The following is a 19,217-nucleotide window of genomic DNA, read 5'->3' on the forward strand; positions in this document are numbered from 1 at the left end:
AGACCCCTGGAAAGGGTACTCAGCTTCCACCCTCTCCACCTCTGGGGCTCGAAGCTTCTGCTCCTGCTACCTCTTCCAAGGGGGCAAAATGCAGACCTGGGGTCCCCTCCACTTCTGACATTCACTTGGGCCAGGATTACTGGCCTGGGTGAGCTCCGGGTCTCTATCAGCTTTGCGTTTTTGGTGGTTTTGTTTGTTTGTTTTAACATTTATACTTCAATAAAAAAGTTTATTATCAAAAAACAACAAACAACAATGCTTTGTGATCTGATCTCACCTGATTGTAAGATCTCTCTCTATATATATGCTGGCTCATCCTCAGCTTCTTCGTCTGTGAAATGGATGACCAGTGTTGGTTCTATGCAGGGTGGTTGTAAACATGCAGCGGGCTTATATGGGATGGAGGTGAGGGTAGGGTGCCCTGTGGAAAGGGGGAGTCTGGGCTCACAGGTTCACCTGCCCACTGGACAGCCCTGGGGTTTTGGGGGACAGCAGAGACTGTTCTTGAGCTTGTGGAAGAAAGAGCCCAGTCAGAGGGGAGGACAAAAAGCCTTCTGCCCAATGTCCAGGAGTCTGAGCCTAAAATTTCCCCTGAAACACACACACACACACACACAAACACACACACACACACACACACGCACACACCCCACCATCATCAGGGACCTGTGTCCGAGGGGGGTGGGTGGCACCGAGTGACTGGGCATGTGTACTCCCAGTCCTGCTACTTAAAGGTGGAGACAGACCCTGTGGCTGTGAGTCGCCATAACTGTGACACTGTCTTTTCCTTTGTGCTTCACTGGACACAGAGCAGCCAGCAGCCTCAAGCTGGGTCCACGCTGGTTGTAGGAGCAGGAGGCCAGCAGACTGGGCAGGGTGTGGAGGAAAGTCAGGACGCTGGGTGCAGCTAACACCCTCAGCGCTCTGTGCTCTTGTCTTCTCTGTGGGCTCAAGAAAGGACCACCCCACCTCAGGATGAACCCTCCTTCGGGGCCAAGAGTCCCACCAGCCCCAGCCCAGGAACCCAGCTGCGTGGCCAGCCCAGCCTCACCCAGCAGGTGGGACAGCTCCCAGAGCAGCGCCTCCAGCCTGGACCAGCCTCTGTCCGTCAGTCCCACGGTAAGCCTGGGGCGAGCACGTGCTGGCATGTAGCCTTCCCTCCCCCATTCTGATCCCCCTCCTGGGGACACACAGGGGCTTTGATCGGGAGATGGAAAAGGCCTGCACTCTGCTGTGGGACCTTGGGCATATTGCTGGACCTCTCTGAGCCTGCCCTACACAAAGTGGCCACTGGAAGAGAGTGTGGGCAACATTTCTCCTTGAGGAGGGCATCTGAGGAATAGAAAGGCCAGCCCTGAAGGACAAGGGCTGGAATGGCCCAGGCTTGTCCTTGACTGCATCCACTCCTTTCTGAGGGTGGTGGGTGCCCCATGGAGCATTCCAGAGAAGAAGGCATACTCTGGGTTTCTGGATTTGTCCAGCCCACAATGAGGCATGGGATGCATTCTGCTGTCTCCATCATTCTAGCCAGAGCCCCAAGGCCATACCCATTAACTGGAGGAAGGCTGAGGACACCCTCAGGATGCAGGGATGCTGGCCTTGGAGCTGGACAGGATAGGAAGGCTCCGGTAGCGATAGGGGTTAGGGCAAATAGCTATAGAGACTAAGAAAGGAGCTTGAGAGGGAGGTGTCTTTAAATCTCTTTATACTGGTTTCACAGTGTCATGACCTCCCTGCAATGACCCTGGGAGGCCTAACCTTTCCTTTTAAAGGGGACTTCTTTCCCTCTCTCTCATGCCAGCCCTACCCCATTATACTCTGGGAGAATACAACCTCTTTGAGGTTCAGGAGGGAGTGGGACTCCAGAGGAGAGGGGCTCCACTGCCCTCCACCGCCCAAGAATCAAGGGCCCTGGAATGCCATTGCTGAGTGTCTTGGCACCTGGGACAAGGTCCATATAGCAGAGAGGAACCCTCCTAAGAGTTGGCTCTGCCATGTCCCCTCTTGCCAGACATGTGTCGGTCTGTCCAACAGGACATCTGAGCCGGCTCCTAGAAGACTTCTGCCTCCGTGCCACGGTGTAGGAGCTTGGGCTCAACTTTAGGGAGACCTACATTTCCATTCCAGCTCAGCCACTTGCTAGCTGTGTGGGCAAGTGACTTTGGCACTCTGAGCCTCAGTGTCCTCACCTGCCTTACCGGGAACACTAACCCTCCTTTCTCAGGGCTATTTGAAGGTGACAGGATTCGTGATGCCCGTTTCTCTGTCTCCCCGCAGGCCACTGGGGCTCAGGCTGCTGCCTGGCTCCCCTTCCCCACGGTCGATGTTCCGGACCATGCCCACTATACTCTAGGCACCGTGATCCTGCTGGTGGGGCTCACAGGGATGCTGGGAAATCTGACAGTCATCTATACCTTCTGCAGGTGCCTGGTTGGTGGGGCTGGGGCCTGGGCACTGAGGGTGGCCAGCCATGCAGAGACAGGGCAGGAATGCTGGCACTAGCTCTGTAGGGCACTGTGGAGCTTGGGCAGTTAGGCCAGGGCCAAGCCCTCACTGGTCTCAGGCCCAGGCCTCAATCTTTCAGGGAAGGGAAGGGGCTAAAAGGTACTCCAGGGCAGTTTAAGTGGCACCAGGGCCCTGAGTCCTCAAGCCCCTCAGCAGCTACCCCTTCTTTCTATACCTGCCCTATTCGCAGGCTGAGTGGCTGGGACAGGCAGGCAGACCAGTGAAGCCTTGGCTCTGTCACCTGTTAGCTGAATGACTGTGGGCAAGTCATTTATCCTCTTTGAGCCCATGTATCTTGTCTGCAAACTGGAGTTGTATTTTACTTCATGGAGTCAATGTAATGATTAAGTTCACGTATGTGCAGTGCTCGGCAAATGGATTTGAATCCTGGCTATGCCACTTACTGAGTTTTGTGATCTGGAGTGAACTACATTATAAATGGGAGCTCAGTGTTCTTATCTGGAAAGTGGGGGTGGGGGTAGATGCAAAGGTGGATTATTACAGGAGACGAAGTTTGTGAAAATGCCTGGTCCATGGAGCAGAATCGCCAGCTCCGTTGACCTTTGCCACCCCCGAGGGTGACAAATGAGACAGCTGTGCTGAGCAGGGCCCAGACCGTGATCCTGAAGAAGGGGAATGAGGAGGGTGCCTGAGAAGGAAGGAGGCACAGTCTGGCTACATGGGAAGAGAAGCCTAGGGAGAAGCCACTCAGGAGAACTTGGCCTGGAGGGGCTCAGAGAAATGAGGATGTGTCCAAGCAGAGGGTATGGGTCATACAGAGGGTGAGAAGAACCATCCTAACCCAGCTTCTGCTGGGCTGAGCAAAGCTCTGGGGAGGCATTGCTCTCTGCTTCATTCTGAGGGAACCACCCTCAAAAGACAAGGGTCTCACTTCTCAGGCTGCACTGCTGGGCACCAGAGCTGTTCAGCTGGTACTTGCCGAGCAGTGAGATGGCCCAGTGGCTCATGTCTGTGTGCATGCACACGTGTGCATGGGCGTGTGTGCACATGTGCATGTGTGCATGCCTAGCACCTGCTGACAGCTTCCCACCCCTCACAGGAGCAGAGGCCTCAGGACGCCTGCCAACATGTTCATTATCAACCTTGCGGTCAGCGACTTCCTCATGTCCTTCACCCAGGCCCCCGTTGTCTTCGCCAGCAGCCTCTACAAACGGTGGCTCTTTGGGGAGGCAGGTAGACACTCACGGCTCCCTTTTGCTGGAGGGGGGAGGTTTGTGGCAGGGGATGCCCACAGTGCAGGGTGGCCCGGATAAGGAGGTGATTTGCTCTTCCTTGGCAGAGTGGGTAGCCGCCCTCATCCCATCGGTGAGCAACAGGGAAGACTCAGGTTGCAGTCCTGAGGCCTCTGCCAACCTCTGTCAGATGCAGAAAGTAGGCTGGGTGGAGAGGGGCTCAGCCTTCTTCTCTTGAGAGGTGAGGGCTGGAGCCGAGTATAGGCCATCCCCAGATCCTTCCTCCCCTGGGGTACCTGCTGGGCTCCCTGCCAAGGGCTCAGGTCAGGAAGCTGTGCCCACAGGCTGCGAGTTCTATGGTTTCTGTGGGGCTCTCTTTGGCATTACCTCCATGATTACCCTGACGGCCATCGCCCTGGACCGATACCTGGTGATCACACGCCCACTGGCAGCGATCGGGGTGGTGTCCAAGAGGCGGGCAGCGCTTGTCCTTCTGGGGGTCTGGCTCTACGCCCTGGCCTGGAGTCTTCCACCCTTCTTTGGCTGGAGTAAGTGGTCTGGGGGAAGGGGAGGATAAAATCTGGGAGGGATGGTTGGTAGACTTGGGTTGACCAGCTGGCAGGAGTAGCCAGGAGACTGCCTGAGCCTCAGGAAGATGGGCATTTAGGGAGCATGACTAGCAGCAGGGGAAATTGAGGCTGCACCATCAGCTATCAGAGGATGACCTGGGCTCCCATCTCTCGATACCTAGGGGAAGACCGTGTGGTTCCAGGGTGGTGGGAAGTAATAGGTACGTGCTGAGCTTGCAGTGAGTCAGACAGCAGGAGTTAGGGTGTGAAGCCTCAGCAGTTAGGAAGGTCAGCAGCGAGGCACCCGTCCTTCTGGGGCAGGACCAGGGAGCTGGCTGAAGCCTGGGGGTGTAGGACCCTGGGACTCTGGTGAGGGCTCTACTCCAAACTGGCAAGAACCAGCAGCAGTGGGCTTTGCCAGCTGTCTCCTGAGCTGGTGCCCTTGCCAGAACTGGCTTAGAAAGCTCCCCTCCACATGCCCCAGCTTCCTCAGTTCCCTGGGCAAGGCTGGGGCTGGGGCTGGGGCCAGGTTGTCAGGATCCCAGAGCCCACATCCAAAGCCCCTGCTGGATGAGGAGCCTGAGGCAGCACTGCCCAGACACTGAGCCCCTGCCCCCGGATCCCAGGTGCCTATGTGCCCGAGGGGCTGCTGACCTCCTGCTCTTGGGACTACATGAACTTCACACCATCGGTCCGCGCCTACACCATGCTGCTCTTCTGCTTCGTGTTCTTCCTCCCTCTGCTTGTCATCATCTACTGCTACATCTTTATCTTCAGGGCCATCCGGGAGACAGGCCAGTAAGAGCTGGGCGTGGAGGAGGGGCTAGATGGGAGGGGGTCGTGCCCCTGCACCGGTATCCCAGCTCCAGATGGGCAAAGACAAGCTGAGCACCTGTGCTTGTGGGGTAGGTGTCTTGAGACCAGCACAGCCTGGTGCCTAGAGAAATCTCAGGAGACAGGGTCTTCTCAGCACGGAGCCTTTAGGCGTGTCAGGGGGATTGGGGGGCAGAGAAGACATTGCAGGTGGAACCGCAGGGGGGCTGCTTGGGCTTGATATAATGGAGAACTTTCTGGGTGTCAGGGCGGCCTGCACTGGAAGGGATGGCCAGGTCCAGGGAGGCTCCCTGACAGTGGCCATGACCCTGGCACTCACTGCAACCCAAGTGGGGTCAGACCCAGACTCTGCATCTTTCCTAGGGCTCTCCAGACTTTTGGGGCCTGTGAGGGCCTCAGTGAGTTGCCCAGGCAACAGCAGCGGCTGCAGAGCGAGTGGAAAATGGCCAAGATTGTGCTGCTGGTCATCTTTCTCTTCGTGCTGTCCTGGGCCCCCTACTCTACTGTGGCCCTGATGGCCTTTGCTGGGTGAGCAATGGCTAAGGGGCTGGGGTTGGGGAAGAAGGTATTGGGGAGGGGGCCCCGGGGCAGCCTCTCCGTTTCCAGCCCAAGTTCAAGCCAGCCATCCTCACACCCTAAGTCTGGCCTCACAGCCTTCTTTTCCCCCTGCTGTGAGATGTTTGTTCCACTGGAGCTGAGCCTGCCTGGTTCCTGAAGGCACTAGGACACAGGCTGGAGGAGCTCCAGGCCACCTTGGATTTGGCCTAAGGGGCTGCAGGGTTCCCAGGTCCTTCCAGATTCCTTGGGAATCCATGGTTCTCCCTGAGGTTCTAGTACTCTCTTCACCTGGGCACACAGCCAAGGGTTCTGCTCACCTCCTGCCCTTTAGTCCTTAGTGACGAGTGGCTGGGGACTTTGACATTTGCAGCAGTGTGGATGTGGGCTAGACTTCAGAAACACTTTTGAGACAGGGAGAGCTATTAATCCTTGGAAGCATTTGGGTATGAGACCTTGTGTAGGAATGGTCCCCTGTGGGCCCCTCTGTGAAGTTGCTCTCAGAGAGCCAGGGGAGCCATGGGCATTGGGATTGGAGTGGGGCGTGGAGAGCACTGAGCAGAGGGCCAGGGCCATTGGGGTTGGAGAGGGTTTATTGTTGGCAGCATGGGATCCAGTTTTCCTCCCAGTTCCCCCCTCAACCGCTCTCTGGTTCCCCGTCACCTCACGTCAGAATTCTCCCTGGTATTGAAGTCCGTCCCACGGGGCTTACTTGGCCATGACAGTTTGGGGCAGGCTGGGCTCTGCCACTGGCAGGGTCTGGCCTAGAGGAAGATTCCTGAGAGGGTGGGTGGGCTGTGGAGTCTCTGGGGAGGGCCAGCTGGCGGGGGGAAACACGGCTTCTCTGTCCTAGGTACTCGCATGTCCTGACGCCCTACATGAACTCGGTGCCAGCTGTCATCGCCAAGGCCTCTGCCATCCACAACCCCATCATTTATGCCATCACCCACCCCAAGTACAGGTGCAGACCTCCTCCAGGGCCAGGTCCCCAGGCCCACCCTCATGGTCCTGGGGGTCCTGGGCCTGTGAATGGGGACGGAGGCCACCATCTTTCCTGTCTCTCGTGTATGCATTGGGCGGGGGCCTCAGGCAGTTGGGAGCAGCCAGTGACACTGGGTGGGGTCTAGAGCCAATGTGACCCCTTTGCTGCTTCAGCTTTCTGGGGGACTCAGCTTGGAGGGATATCAGGGCAGTGTCCAGTTCTAACTAGGGAATTTCGGAGTCAAGGCCAAAAGGCAGCCATGATGGCCGATCAGCAGTGCTTCCCCCTATAAAGAGAAGAAGCCCCCAGAGAGCAACATCCTGGAGAGACCAGAGCAGGGAGAGCTCAGCTCCACTTCAAGGTTCCTGGAAGAGGCCCAGGGATGGTTCTGGCCCCGAGTGCCCTCTGCTGAAAGTCCCAGCACCGGGCCTCTCCCACGAGAGGGCCTTCAGTGCTTCATTTTGCCTGGTGGTGTCAGTAACTCACCGCCCTGCTGAGGCCAGCTGCAGGCCTTCGCTATCCAGCTCAGAGGTCCCCATTTGCAGAGATGTGGCTTGGGCTAGCCACTTGGGGGCTGGAACCAATCACCTGGCTGAAGCTGCTACCCTAAGACTCCCCTTCCATGTTCATGGCCCCAGCATCTGCCTGTCCGTGCCCAACCCTGTGAGCCTGTCAGACTCCTTCACCCCAGCACCTGTCTCTCCTTCCTCATCACTTCCCATGACTCCCAGTGTCTTTCTGTCCATTCCCATTACTGTATCACCTCTCTGTCTGTCCTCGTCACCCCAATGTCTGAACCTCCCTATTTCCCCAGTGGCTCTCTCTCCATTCCCATTAGCCTTGTATCAGTCTGCCCATCCATCCCCATCTCCTTGTATCTGTCTGCCCATCCCCTCTGCTCTAACCAGATGTGCTGTCCCTGCAGAATGGCCATAGCCCAGCATCTGCCCTGCCTGGGGCTGTTGCTCGGCGTGTCAGGCCGGCGCACTGGCCCGTACACCAGCTACCGTTCCACTCACCGGTCCACACTGAGCAGCAGCCATACCTCAGACCTCAGCTGGATCTCCAGACGGAGGCGTCAGGCGTCTCTGGGCTCTGAGAGTGACGTGGTACGGATGCTGGGCCCTCCCTGGCTGGCCATCCCTTCCTCAGCCAGGCTAGTCTCAGGCCTCTGGGCAGGGTTGCTTCTGAGACTCAGGGACCCTCAGGACCCTGGGATGTTGGAAGGAAGAGCCCCTCCCAACCTCCCTCTGGCCTTTCCATGCATCATCCTTCCTGACAGGTAAGGGCACTAGTGCCAGAGAGGCAATGGGTGGACCCAAAGGCACCCAGCCGCAAAGCCAGGACTGAACATGGGTCTTCCAACTCTAGGCCAACTCTTCCGGGCTGGCACTATTCCTTAGAGGCACAGATCAAAAAGACTAGCATTTCTGGCCCTAAATGGCCTCCAGAGAAATAGACAGGAGCTAGCTCAGGATCCCTTGCTAAGAGCATTAAGCCCCCTCCTCCCGGAAGCTTTGAAGAGCCCATAGGATACAGAGGAAGGGGCACCGGCCTTGGAGTCAGGGGCCCGGGTTCAAGCTTCAGCTCTATCATATACTCACTGTGTGAGCTTGGGCAGGTCACTCACCCTCTCAGGCTCTATGTCCTCTTCTGAAAGGGAAAACAGTCGCCTCTACATCCAAGTCTGGTGAGGGTGCCCATGGGTGGATGCGGACCCTACCATTGTCAGTCCTGGGACCTATCAGCCTGCCAACCCTTCCTTAGGGCCTGAAGCTGTGATGCCCCCTGCTGTCCCCAGGAGAGCTTCCGCAGCCTGGGGTCCTGTCCCCAGCCACACTCAGGCTCCTCCGGACTGTGCTTATAGGGCCCACTGTGGGCCTTACTGAGAACCTCCACTGACCTCTTCCCACTGCCCCCATCCCTGGGAGTCTCAGTTGATGGGCCAAGGAAGCAGCTGCCACAGGAACTGTAGTAAAAGACATCAGAAGGGACTCTTACCTGTTAACAGAGGTCTGGACCCTCATGAAGATAGACCCATCCCATGTGCTTTAGACCACACACACACACACACACACACACACACACACACACACACACACACAAAACACTGGCACATTTACTCGGTTTGCAGAGATTTGGTGACTAGAACCCGGCAAACAATGTCATGGGCCTCACCACAGTGACTATCTTGGGGAGGGTGGAGAAAGGCCTGGTGGGAGAGGGGGCAGAAGCAAGACTGCAGACGCCCCTCTCACCTCACAATGACTCTCCCATCTCCTCAGGGCTGGACAGACACGGAGGCAGCAGCTACATGGGGGACTGCCCCGCAAGTGAGTGGCCCATCGCCCTGTAGTCTGGGCCTGGAGGATGTGGAAATGAAGGCCCCTCTCAAGCCCCAGGGATCTGAAGCTGAGGCTCCAAGGAAGGTGATTGGGCCTAGCACCTGCCAATCTGTAAAGGGTAGAGACAAGGGGCAAGTAGCCCAGAAAGTGGCCAGGAAAGGGGAGCTTGTTCTCTGTTGGGCAGGCCCAGTGCCCTGTGAGAATTACCTCTTCCCGGCACCTCCCAGCCTTCCCTTGCCTGCCTGGAAGGAGTGGGGGTCTGTGACTCCCAGGTGTTCTGAGCAGGCCTGAGTGTGGTCTATGACTGCCCCTGAGTGGCTGTGTGTGTCAGCGTGTGATTGACTGTACTCAAGAAACCAGTGGTGGTGGCTATGCTGCGCTATACGTGTTTGCATGTGTGTAAGAATGTGTGACCATGTGCCCGGCACATGCTCTCTGCCACCACAGGGCATGGGACTGAGTGTGCCCCAACATGTCTGCTCGAAGCTGTGTGTGTGACCAAGTATGGGTGGTGTGTACCTCTCGGTGTGACTGGAGGCTGGGCATGCATACCTGGTGGGGGTGCTGTAAACTGTGTGTGCTCGCTGTGAATGCCCTGAGATTAGGATGTCACCCAGAATACTTGTGGCTATTAAAAGAAGACAGCTGTCAGCCCAAGTGCCTATGGAACGGAATGGCGATGGCGATTAGAGAAGGCCATATTCTGGAACGCTGGAAATGCCATGGGCACAGGCCCTAAGGCTGCCCCTCCCCCTCAGCTGACAGCTCCCACCCGGCCCTCCATTCACACCTGCACAATACCCCCAGCTCCTGGGCTGTCAGGGGCTGCCCCAGCAAGCCCAACGTCAGAGGCACTTTCCCGCCTTCCTTTCCCAAGGCTGCTCCCCTGCGGGTCTCAGAGAGGGGGAGCCCTGGGCTGCTCCCTACAGTTGTGGAGCCCTGCCTCCCCCAGATCAGTGTCCCCGGGAGCACTTTTCCATGATGATCCAGCCCCAGGAGGGTTCACTCCCCAGCTCTGAGCCTGGACACTGTGCCTGGCCACAGAGGTCCAGCTGTGCCCTCCAAGCTGGTGAGGCAATGACAAAAGGCGTGATGCCTGTCCTGGGAGGAGTGCTGGGCTGGGATGGGGTGCTGGGCAGAGAGGGACAGCACATCGGCAGTCACCTAATGTGTGATAAGCACTGCCATCAGGGTATTAGCGCACAGGGTGCTGAAAGCAGAGGCAAGTCCCTGTGGGCTCCCCAGGGAAGGTGGAGGTGAAGTAGGGATTGCCAGACAGGATGGGGGTGCTGAGAGGTCCAGGATGAGGGAACAGCTTGTGCGAATGCAGTAGGGCACAGCGGAGCTCAGTGTTCTGGAATAAAATGTTGCTCTGTGACCTCAGAAGCAGCCAAAGGGATCCTGGGAGCTGGCAGTGGGGTTGTAGGAGAAAGTAGAAGGGCAGGAGGTGGGAGGAGTAATGGCCAGAGGCATCTCCAGGCATGGCACTGGGGGACAGGGAGCCCTTAGGGGACTTAGTGGGGGCCCTAAGCGGGGCTGGATGAGCTTTGCAGGGAAGCTGGTCCCCTCTGCAGTGGCTTGGGAAGGACAGGTTGAACAGCATAAGCTGGAGGGAGAAGACCAGAGGAAGCCAGTGCTGTAGGGACAGGCAAGGGATGAGGCATTTTCGGCATCAGGGGGAGGGGATGGGCCAAAGCACAGGCATGTGGAAGAGGAGGGCAGTGGAGACCTGGGTGGTAGGGCGAGGAGAGCTCAGTCTGGACCCCTGGAGCCTGAGAGCCTGGGGGACATCCCAGGGGATGTCCTGCAGGCAGGCTTAGACCTGCTGGCTCCGTCTTGCAGGCCAAGTTGCCTGCGGTGTTGAAGAAGGCCCATCCTTGACCCAGGACACAACCTGGCCCTGCATGAAACCTCCTTTCACCACTGGGTGGCCCTAAACACAGAGGGTCACTGAGAGACTGCTCCTACAGCGACACTCCTTGGGCTAAACAGATGTGTGCTGTTTATTTTTAGACCAAGGGACAGCTCCCCAGCTTGGACCCCAGGATGTAGGGTAACCTAGGCTCTCCTTTTCTTCTGGGACACATCCAGCCCCCTCACGACCCCTCACTCGCACAAACCCAGGATTACCCCCACGAGACTGTGGGCTTTGGAAGTGGCCCTGTCACCCATGGTATGCTGCATTTACGCTCCCCAAACAAGACTCCTGCCCTGCAAAGAGGTCTGCTCTCACTTCTCATCTGGGCGGTCTGCAACCCAGGCTCAGCCTGAAGAGTGGAGCCCAGGCCCTTCTGCTTCCCGGAGCCATCTGCTTCTCCTCAAATGCTGTGTGCTGTGATTGTCCAGGTGATGACAATGGTGATGGCTCTGGGGGACACACCAGCTATTTATGAGCTGCATCTGCACCCAGGCCGGACATTTCACTGGCACAGAAAAGCCAGCACTGCGTCTCCTGAGCCCTGCGTCTCCTGCAGCCAGGAGTTGAAGCTGAGCACAGACCTTCGTGCGCTGGAAACTGTTACTCACCTCTGGCTTCTCCCTTCAGTGTACTGTTTCCACTTCAGTCCACACGTTTGTGCACACGTACATTTGCAGGCACGTTCTCCCATATGTATATATCTGCATGCACACCAGGCACATGCGTACACACATTGTACTCGTGATTTTTTGCAAATCGGTGGTCTGCGTTCATGCCAGGGTTGTGTGGCTCTGATGGGGTATAGGAAAATTAAAAGCCAAGAAGGTCTCAGACAAGCATGGTCTCTATTTGTTGTTGCTGCAACGAGAGAGAAGCCCCAGGCCTGCCCTCTGACGCCCACATCAGCTTCTCTTCCTTCCTTCCCTCTATTCCCTACTTTGTGACACTCTCCTGAAGCCCCATCTCAAACTGTGGCCGGAGCAGAGTGGAGGAGGGACAAAGACCAGGCTGGCCCCCATTCCCACTCCCTAATGAACTGCTGTTAATGAGAAGTGCCTACTGCCCCGCTGCTGGGTAACAGCTGCTCTCTGGCTGGCTTGGGTCTCCCAGGGGAGGCAGAGAGAGGGAGGCTGGCCTTCCCCTTTAAGAGCATCCTTCTCACCACCCCTCCCTTTCCCCAAGGCAGCATCAGGCATCAGGCAGGTGCCTAAATCAGGAGAAAGAGCTTGCAGCACCAGGTACAGCCTCGCCTAGGGTTTCTCTTATTCCCTCTCCTTCCTTACCCCACACTGCTTGTGCCCTGCTGATGGTTCTTCAGCCTGGCAGGACTGACCTCCCTAGAAAGCGGGATAAGGCTGGAGTCAGGGATGGATGGGATGGAGCCTGGAGGGGGGGCAGGGGATGGGATGGGAGAAGGATGGGGTGCTGGCCATAAGCTGCTGGTCTCCTGGGCCAGGCCCCGGCAGGGAGAACAGGCTGGTCTGCATGAAACAGGGCAGAGGAGGTGGTGAAGTAGAAGAAAGAATGCGGATCCATCTCTAGCTTCTACTTTTTACATTTTTGTGACCTTGGGAAAGTTACCAAATGTGCCTGTGATGTGGGGACTCCTTCTCCCCTGCATGTTGTATATGCCAGTCCCAGGGTGAGAGGCAGGATGCTGGCAGCTGGAAAATTACTCACACCTAGGCCTGCACTCAGTACTTGGGCCCCAGCTCAGGCCAGAGTCCTCTGGGAAGGCCAAAGAGCAGCCAGCCCAGTGCCTTCCCCAAGCCTCAGTTTCCCCAGCCAGGAGCCAGGGTGGGCCTTGATCGATCTCTGGACTTCCCACGGTCTGAAGTCTCTTGTGGGGAGTGCTTCTGGAAGTATCCTGGCCCAAAGATCACACTGGCAGGAGTCTAGAGGGGCCTAGGCCCCCTCCCAGGACACACTGTGTCTAGGTCACAGGCTGGACACACCGAACACGCACCCTCTCCCTGCCTCTTCTGGCCCTGTGTCCCAGCAGCTGAGCAAATGGCATCTCCTCCCCTCCTCCCTGCCCCTTGCCATTCCAGCGCAAAGGGCACAGGGGCCTGGCGTGCCACACTGGCAGCTGTAGCTTTCCATGCTGCCGTCAAGTTTTCCAGAGCACAAATGAGACAGGAGAGCCAGGAACAACCACCAGGCCCCTAGAGGATTCTGCCCCAGACCTGCGTTCAGGTCTGTGCTGAGGGGTGCAGGCAGAACCCCCCACCAGGTCCTGGCATTGGGAGGCACCTATGGCCACTGGGAGCCCGTTATCTGGCATGAGTCCCATGGCAATGAGGTCAGGCTCCAGTGTGGCCTGAATCCACTCCCTGTGTGACCTTGGAAGAGTCACTTAACCTCTCTGAACTTCGGTTCCTGCCGAGGCAGCAGCCTCTCAAAATCTGAGGGGACAATGGTATGAAGGGTCTGGAACTGAGGTTGGCTGTTCTCAGAGCTGCTTCTATTATGACGACTATTTTTATGGCTGGACAACCTTGGGCCAGTCACTAGTCTCCTGCGCCAAAGCTCTGCCCAGACCAGCTGGAGGCTCAGTCCAAAGGACCCTCAGGGCTCCACACTGGATCAGGTCAACCTCTCATCAGGAAGCACAGGGCAGCAATAAGCCAAGCGGAAAAGCCCCTGCTCAAGGGAGCTCAGCTCTGGTCTTCTGGGCAAAGGGGTGAGCGCAACAGCAGAGAGTGTGCGTCTAGGCTTCCTAGAGGGCAGAGGCGGCAAGGAGAGGAGAGCAGGGAGGGACAGCCTTATCACTGACCTGGCCAGTCCCCTATCTTGCCCCTTGGGGGTCACTGGGTGCCGGACACCCCTCCCCAGGGGCTATATTAGCCATGTGAGTCACGGTGGATGGGCTGGGAGGCCTCGGCGGGCGGGCACAGTGTAGGGTTACAGTCCATTTATGGGCGCAGCAGAGGGCAGATATCAGTGTCGATGGCATTCATTCCCAGCTATTCTTAGGAGCCTCTCAGGAGCTCCACACAGCCTGGCTGGGCAGCAAAGGACAGAGCAGGCAAGGCTGGGGTCGGGGGTCGGGGGTCGGGTCAGGGGCAGGGCTATGGGCTGGGGAGGGGGCGCCTGCGGGCCTCTCACTCCACTCTTCTCTTGTTCGCAGAGGCCGCGGCTGTCAGCACCAGCATGTCTTACAGTGTGACCCTGACGGGGCCTGGCCCCTGGGGCTTCCGCCTACAGGGAGGCAAGGACTTCAACATGCCCCTCACTATCTCCCGGGTAAGTGGGCACTGCCCACGGCAGAGTGCCCTCAGGGATTGGCATGTTCAGAGTGGGGTGTGTGTGTCCCTCCGTCTGTCTTCCTCAAGACTCTTGAAAAGCAGAGCGTACCCGATCTCCAGTTTGGGGGCTGGGACTGGACACAACTGGATGCTGCCAACCATAGACCCCTGGTCTCAGCCACAGCTGTTTGCCCACCAGAATTGGCCAGCGTGTTATGAGTGTGAAATGTCATGGGCAAGTGGCGGGTGTTCTGAGCAGAGAAGGAAGTGCCAAGTTTTCATGGCAAGCGGACAGGTGAACAGAGCAGCCTTCCTAAGCTCTTCCTCAGCAGGGTGGGCTCAGGGTGCCCTCAAGCCTGGAAGTGGGCAATTACCTTGGGGAGAGAGCACTCCTAGCATGGAGAGGGCAGGGGACAGGAGGGCAGGTCAACAGATGGACAGACTGCTGAGCTCGGTTGTCAGGACTTGGGGCTGGATTGGGCTGGTTACGGGGCTCCAGCATCTACTTCATCCCAGAGCCAGGATAACAGCCCCCACCCCCACCCCCGTGCACACACACACACACACACACACACACACACACACACACACACCTTCCTGGGTCTGCCAGGGACCTTGTACTTGCTGGCCTCGTGAGGCTAGGCCTTCCTCCCACACTGCCCAAGCCCCGACCCCTTCATCCATGGCTGCTCTGCCTGTCTCACATCTTATTCCCCATGCTTACCTGGGAAAATGAGCCATGTCCTGCAGTGTCTGTGATCAGGGAACAGCACTGCCTAATGCAGATGTCACAGAATATTGGACAATGTCTCAGTAACTCTATTGTCCCACTGGGGACACTGAAACCTAGAGAGTCGAGAAGCTAGATCTGCTCGAGAGGAAGCTGTCTATGAGAAAGGACTTCATTTTAACCACTGCTGTGTCCTCGGCATCTACACCAGGGCCTAGAACATAGTAGATATTCAGGCAACATTAGCCGAGCACAGGGACTGTCCACAAGTCTGACCGAGCTGGGGCTGAAGGCCCCAAGGCTCAGAGTGGACTGTGAGGTATGTGAGAGAATAGCCAAGTCCTGCCCGGTGGGTCAAGGCTGAGGTGACCACCTGCAGTGCTGATGTGGGCACAAGAGGGCAGGCTGAGGCCCCAGGCTCTCTTTGGAGCGTGATGGATGGGCAGGAGTGTCTGGGTTGCTGCCCACCTGGGGACAGGAAGACAGTTTCTTTCCCTTGCCTTGGGCCTGGGGTAGAGAGGGGCAGGGAGACACTGAGGTGGGCAGCCGGGCAGTCCTGAAAGGTGCTTAGCAGAAGGGACAGGGAGCCAATGCCCCCACTGGATGAGCAGTCCTGGTTGTGGAGCCTGATGTGGGCACTTCGGGGGATGCCAAGGAGAAGCCCCACTCAGGGGTGCTATGGGAGGACATAACAGCCATAGAGGCCACATTCCTCTGGGGCAGGACACTGGCCTGGCTCCAGCCCAGAGAAAAAGCCTTGCCCTCCGTCTTCCTACTGGAGAGCTGGCTCATTCTAACCTGAGTCTGCACCCCTCCAGACCCACTTCCCTGGAGACCACAGGGTCCTACACTGAAAGGACACCAAGAGACTTGCACACCCTTTCTGATAATATGGTAACACATGGGCATTTGAGCCCAAGTGGACATCCTCGCCCCACCCTGACCCTGCACAACTCCCACCCCCACGGTTGCAGGTCTGCTGTCTGCATGAGACGGGGCTGTCCACCCTCACTCTAACAGGTCTGCCGGTGACACGCTCCTAAGACTGAGCCCAACTCTCCCCCAGCCCCACCATCCTCAAGGCTTCCTCCTGGCGCTCCCTGCCCCGTCTCTGTGGTGGACGTTAGCCTCCTGGCTCAGTGGCACCCAGGATAGCCAATTACCTCACCCAGGGTCTATGTGCCACCTGGCCTGGCCAGCTCAGGGCTTAAATTGCAGCATAGAGGCCTTAAGCTAGACAGCAAGAAGAATGTCCTCCCTGCAGGGAGGGCGTGTATTGGGACGTACTGGAACCAATGAGTAGGAATACTTTTAAAAATAGAATCCACAGCTCAGGCAGGGCATGGGGCAGAGGCATAATGGCCTCTCTGCTTTCTACAGAGGCATGCCCCGAATCACCGAAGCTAAGAACAAGCTGGACTAGGCGGGCCCTGAGGCCTCCCCAGGGCTTGGAGCCCCTTGAGGAACTCCTCTGGTGGGCTGCTGATACCCTGGGCTAGAGGTCCCAGGTTCACTGTTGCCGGCCAGGTGGTATTTCCTGCTGAAGCTCTCCAGGCCTTTCTGCTCCAGGAACTTCTCTCCCAAGGGGCTGCAGGGCCACAACTCTCTGGAGAGACCCTACTCCCACCCCAACCATGATCCACTTCCCACATGAAACTATGGGTGCTCAGGCGACTGGTGGCATGTTGTGGAGGGGGATTTGCAGAGGCAGGGCCTGCTCATTCTCAGCAGGGGCCTCCACACGTCAGTGCAATCCTGAGAGGTGGTCAGGTAGGCAGGGCTTCAGAGCCAGGCTAACTGAGGTTTGAATTTGCACATGGGCTCCTGTAGTCACCCCTAGCTTCCATGCTTGCACTCTCACCCCTGTGGCTAGGGCATAGCAGGAAAGCATGGAGTGGGACCTGTGCCATCAGAGTAGGTGCAGACTGAAGCGCCTTCTGTAAGAAGGCGGTTACCTGCAGGCTGAGAGGCAGCTCTGATGCCACTCCACCTTGCCCACGGGCCCGACAGCATCAAACTTGGGCAGCAGCAGCCCCTCAAGGCCTCCCTTCAGTGGGTCTCAGCTTGAGGACCCACAGAGAAGGAGGCTCATGAGGGAGACTCAGAGGGTGGAGGGGGAAATGCCTTTATTTATCCTGGACAGGTGCGGCTGGGCCTGCAACATGAGCTGCCCTCTCACCCCCACCCTCCCCAACCCCAGCCAGTTCTCCAAGATGTGGGGGAGGTGTGGGAGCAGCTCCAAAGGCTCAGCTCCCACCCCAGACAATCACTAGGCCAGAAGCTGGGGCCATGGTCTGGGGACTTGCCCCGTGGCACATGTGGTCCTTGGCTTTATGGAAGAGGTGTGTATTTTTGTTCTGCTCTGCTACTGACAGTTTTGTCACCTTAGAAAAGTCCGTTCACCTGCTGAGTCTCAGTTTTCCCATCTGTAAAATGAGGATAGTACCTTGGGGAGAATGCTTCCTAACATGCACTTGTGAAAATGCTTTACACCTGTTGTTCCCCCAGGACTGGTTGTGAGGACCAGAGAATGGTGGGCTGAGCCGGGGGGTGCCTGTCTCTCTGCTGCACCCACCAGCCCGGCAGGCTGGCCTGGCCACCAGCCCCTTTGCATTTTTCTGTTTCCGAATTTGTCAGACGACCCCAGCTACAATGGGGATGCAGAGGACAGAGGGTCCCCATGGAGGAGGAAGGCCAAGACTATTCTGGGGCAACTGTGCTGGTGATTCCTGGAATTCTGAGGCTGCTGGAGCTGTTTCTGGGGCAGCGCCTCTCGGTGCTGACAGGTCATGCTGTTTATAGCCACCCTGAAGGTCAGACAAGCCTCTGGAGGGCTCCTGTGGGGCTGCGGGCCTGCCCCCCGCCCCCAACACATGAACAAATGGGGAAGATAACGACAGGCCACAGCTGGCGAATGCATGCTAAGAGGTTCCCTGGCCAGGCTCTTGCCTCCCATGCTTCCCGTCTCGGGGCTCAGAGCTGTCCCTGACCTTATGGGGGCCTGGAAGGGCGTGGCTATGAGGCTGGCTGGGGCCTGGGGAGCAGACCCTCCAAGACCTTGGGCCAAGACACAGGGTCCTGGCAGCATCCGGGGCAGGCCTGGCTCCTTGGGCTGAAGGTGCTGTGGGACAGCAGCAAGTGTGAGAAGGCGTCCTGAGTAAGGTCTGCAGGGCCCTGTGTCCTAGGAGATGTCTCCCCAGTTCCCTGAGTCTCTGTCCCCCTCTACATGGTCCCCCAGCCAAGGGTGGTCTGTCATTGCCAAGGCCCCACTCCCCAGACCCTCCCTTCCCCAAACACAGCTTCTCTGCCTCCTTGGGACCAGGCTCCACCCTACCCAGGAACAATTTTAAGAGGCACGAAGCAGATTTTGCCATGTCCCATTGTTCTCTGAGGCCCAGCGAGAGTGACGTGGCCATGGGAGAATTCTGCAGGTGATACCCAGGACACAGACAGAACTGTCGTCCTAGACAAGAAGAGAAGAGGGAGACTCAGAAGGCCAGGGAAGGGTATGGTCAGCTAGCAGGGGGACCAGTGACCGCTGGATTTGGGCACAAGGAGGTCACTGGTATGCGTGGGACGGTGGGGGCCAGAGCTAAATGGCTGGGTACGAGGGATGGGAGATGGTAGAGGCAGGACCTGCTGATCACTTCTCAGAGAAGCCTGGAGGTGAAGAAAGGGAAAGTAATATGACAGGAGCTAGCTAGAGCAGCTAAGGCAAGGGAGGGAGAGACTTTTTTTTTTTAACACTATTTTCTTAGAGCAGTTTTGGGTTCATATCAAAATTGAGGGGAATGTACAGCGATTTCCCATGTGTCCCCGGCCCCTATGTGTACACAGCGTCCCCCATTGCCAGCGTCCCCCACCAGAGCAGCACATTTACTAGAATTAATGAACCAACATCGACACATCATTACCACTCAGAGTTCATAGCTGACAGCGTTCCCTGTTGGTGTGTGGACAAATGGGTAATGACATATACTTACCATTATAGTACCATGCAGAGTATTTTCACTGCCCTAAAAATCCTCTCTGCAAGGAGAGGCTTTTTGAGCATAGACAAGACTCAGGCTTGTTCATCGGCCAGGGTGGGGCTGAGAGTGGGACCATGGGGAGACAGTTTCCAGTGAGAGGGTGAGGGGTGGAGCAAGACCCAAGGGAGGCCAGATGGGATGGGAGTAGAGCATGGCACGGCGGTAACTTAATCACATAATATTCAATGCACTTAGGGCTCCATGAGAAATCCCCGGGGTGCTCAGCGTGGAAAGGTGGGGAGGAGATGCTGGAAGCCACACCATTCATCCACTAGCTGCTCTTGCTCCCCACCCCCCACCACATCCA

The 19,217-nt window shown here is 57.3% G+C and overlaps 2 protein-coding genes across 9 annotated transcripts in view; both read left to right on the forward strand.

Annotated features, from left to right (window-relative positions):
* Positions 1 to 975: 975 nt before the first annotated feature.
* Positions 976 to 11,045, forward strand: OPN4 (opsin 4; the record flags this gene model as incomplete). Of its 3 annotated transcripts, none has more annotated exons than XM_081074308.1 (10): positions 976 to 1,119; positions 2,278 to 2,423; positions 3,566 to 3,699; positions 4,043 to 4,246; positions 4,894 to 5,065; positions 5,465 to 5,629; positions 6,510 to 6,617; positions 7,564 to 7,747; positions 8,924 to 9,179; positions 11,017 to 11,045. In XM_081074308.1, 10 exons carry the CDS (start codon positions 976 to 978, stop codon positions 11,043 to 11,045), a joined length of 1,542 nt encoding a protein of 513 aa, XP_080930434.1. The 3 variants fall into 3 exon arrangements, with proteins under 3 accessions (XP_080930434.1, XP_080930435.1, XP_080930436.1); XM_081074309.1 differs by having other exon boundaries at positions 2,278 to 2,439; positions 3,549 to 3,699; positions 8,924 to 9,067; positions 10,997 to 11,035; XM_081074310.1 differs by having other exon boundaries at positions 8,924 to 9,067; positions 10,997 to 11,035.
* A 1,977-nt stretch (positions 11,046 to 13,022) lies between these two features.
* The window catches only part of LDB3 (LIM domain binding 3), a 61,602-nt gene continuing 55,407 nt past the window's right edge, over positions 13,023 to 19,217 (forward strand). For 3 of the 6 annotated variants that reach the window (XM_081074665.1, XM_081074668.1, XM_081074666.1), the window contains exons 1-2: positions 13,769 to 13,929; positions 14,032 to 14,147. In XM_081074665.1, coding sequence (XP_080930791.1) covers positions 14,055 to 14,147 — 93 coding nt within the window. In that variant the 5' untranslated portion in view covers positions 13,769 to 13,929; positions 14,032 to 14,054. Of the gene's footprint in view, positions 13,585 to 13,768; positions 13,930 to 14,031; positions 14,148 to 19,217 lie in introns of those variants that run through there. The other 3 variants (XM_081074669.1, XM_081074667.1, XM_081074670.1) reach the window with 2 other exon arrangements.

The sequence above is a fragment of the Rhinolophus hipposideros genome (assembly GCF_964194185.1).
Source record: "Rhinolophus hipposideros genome assembly, chromosome: 15".
In the NCBI taxonomy this organism is placed as follows: domain Eukaryota; kingdom Metazoa; phylum Chordata; class Mammalia; order Chiroptera; family Rhinolophidae; genus Rhinolophus; species Rhinolophus hipposideros.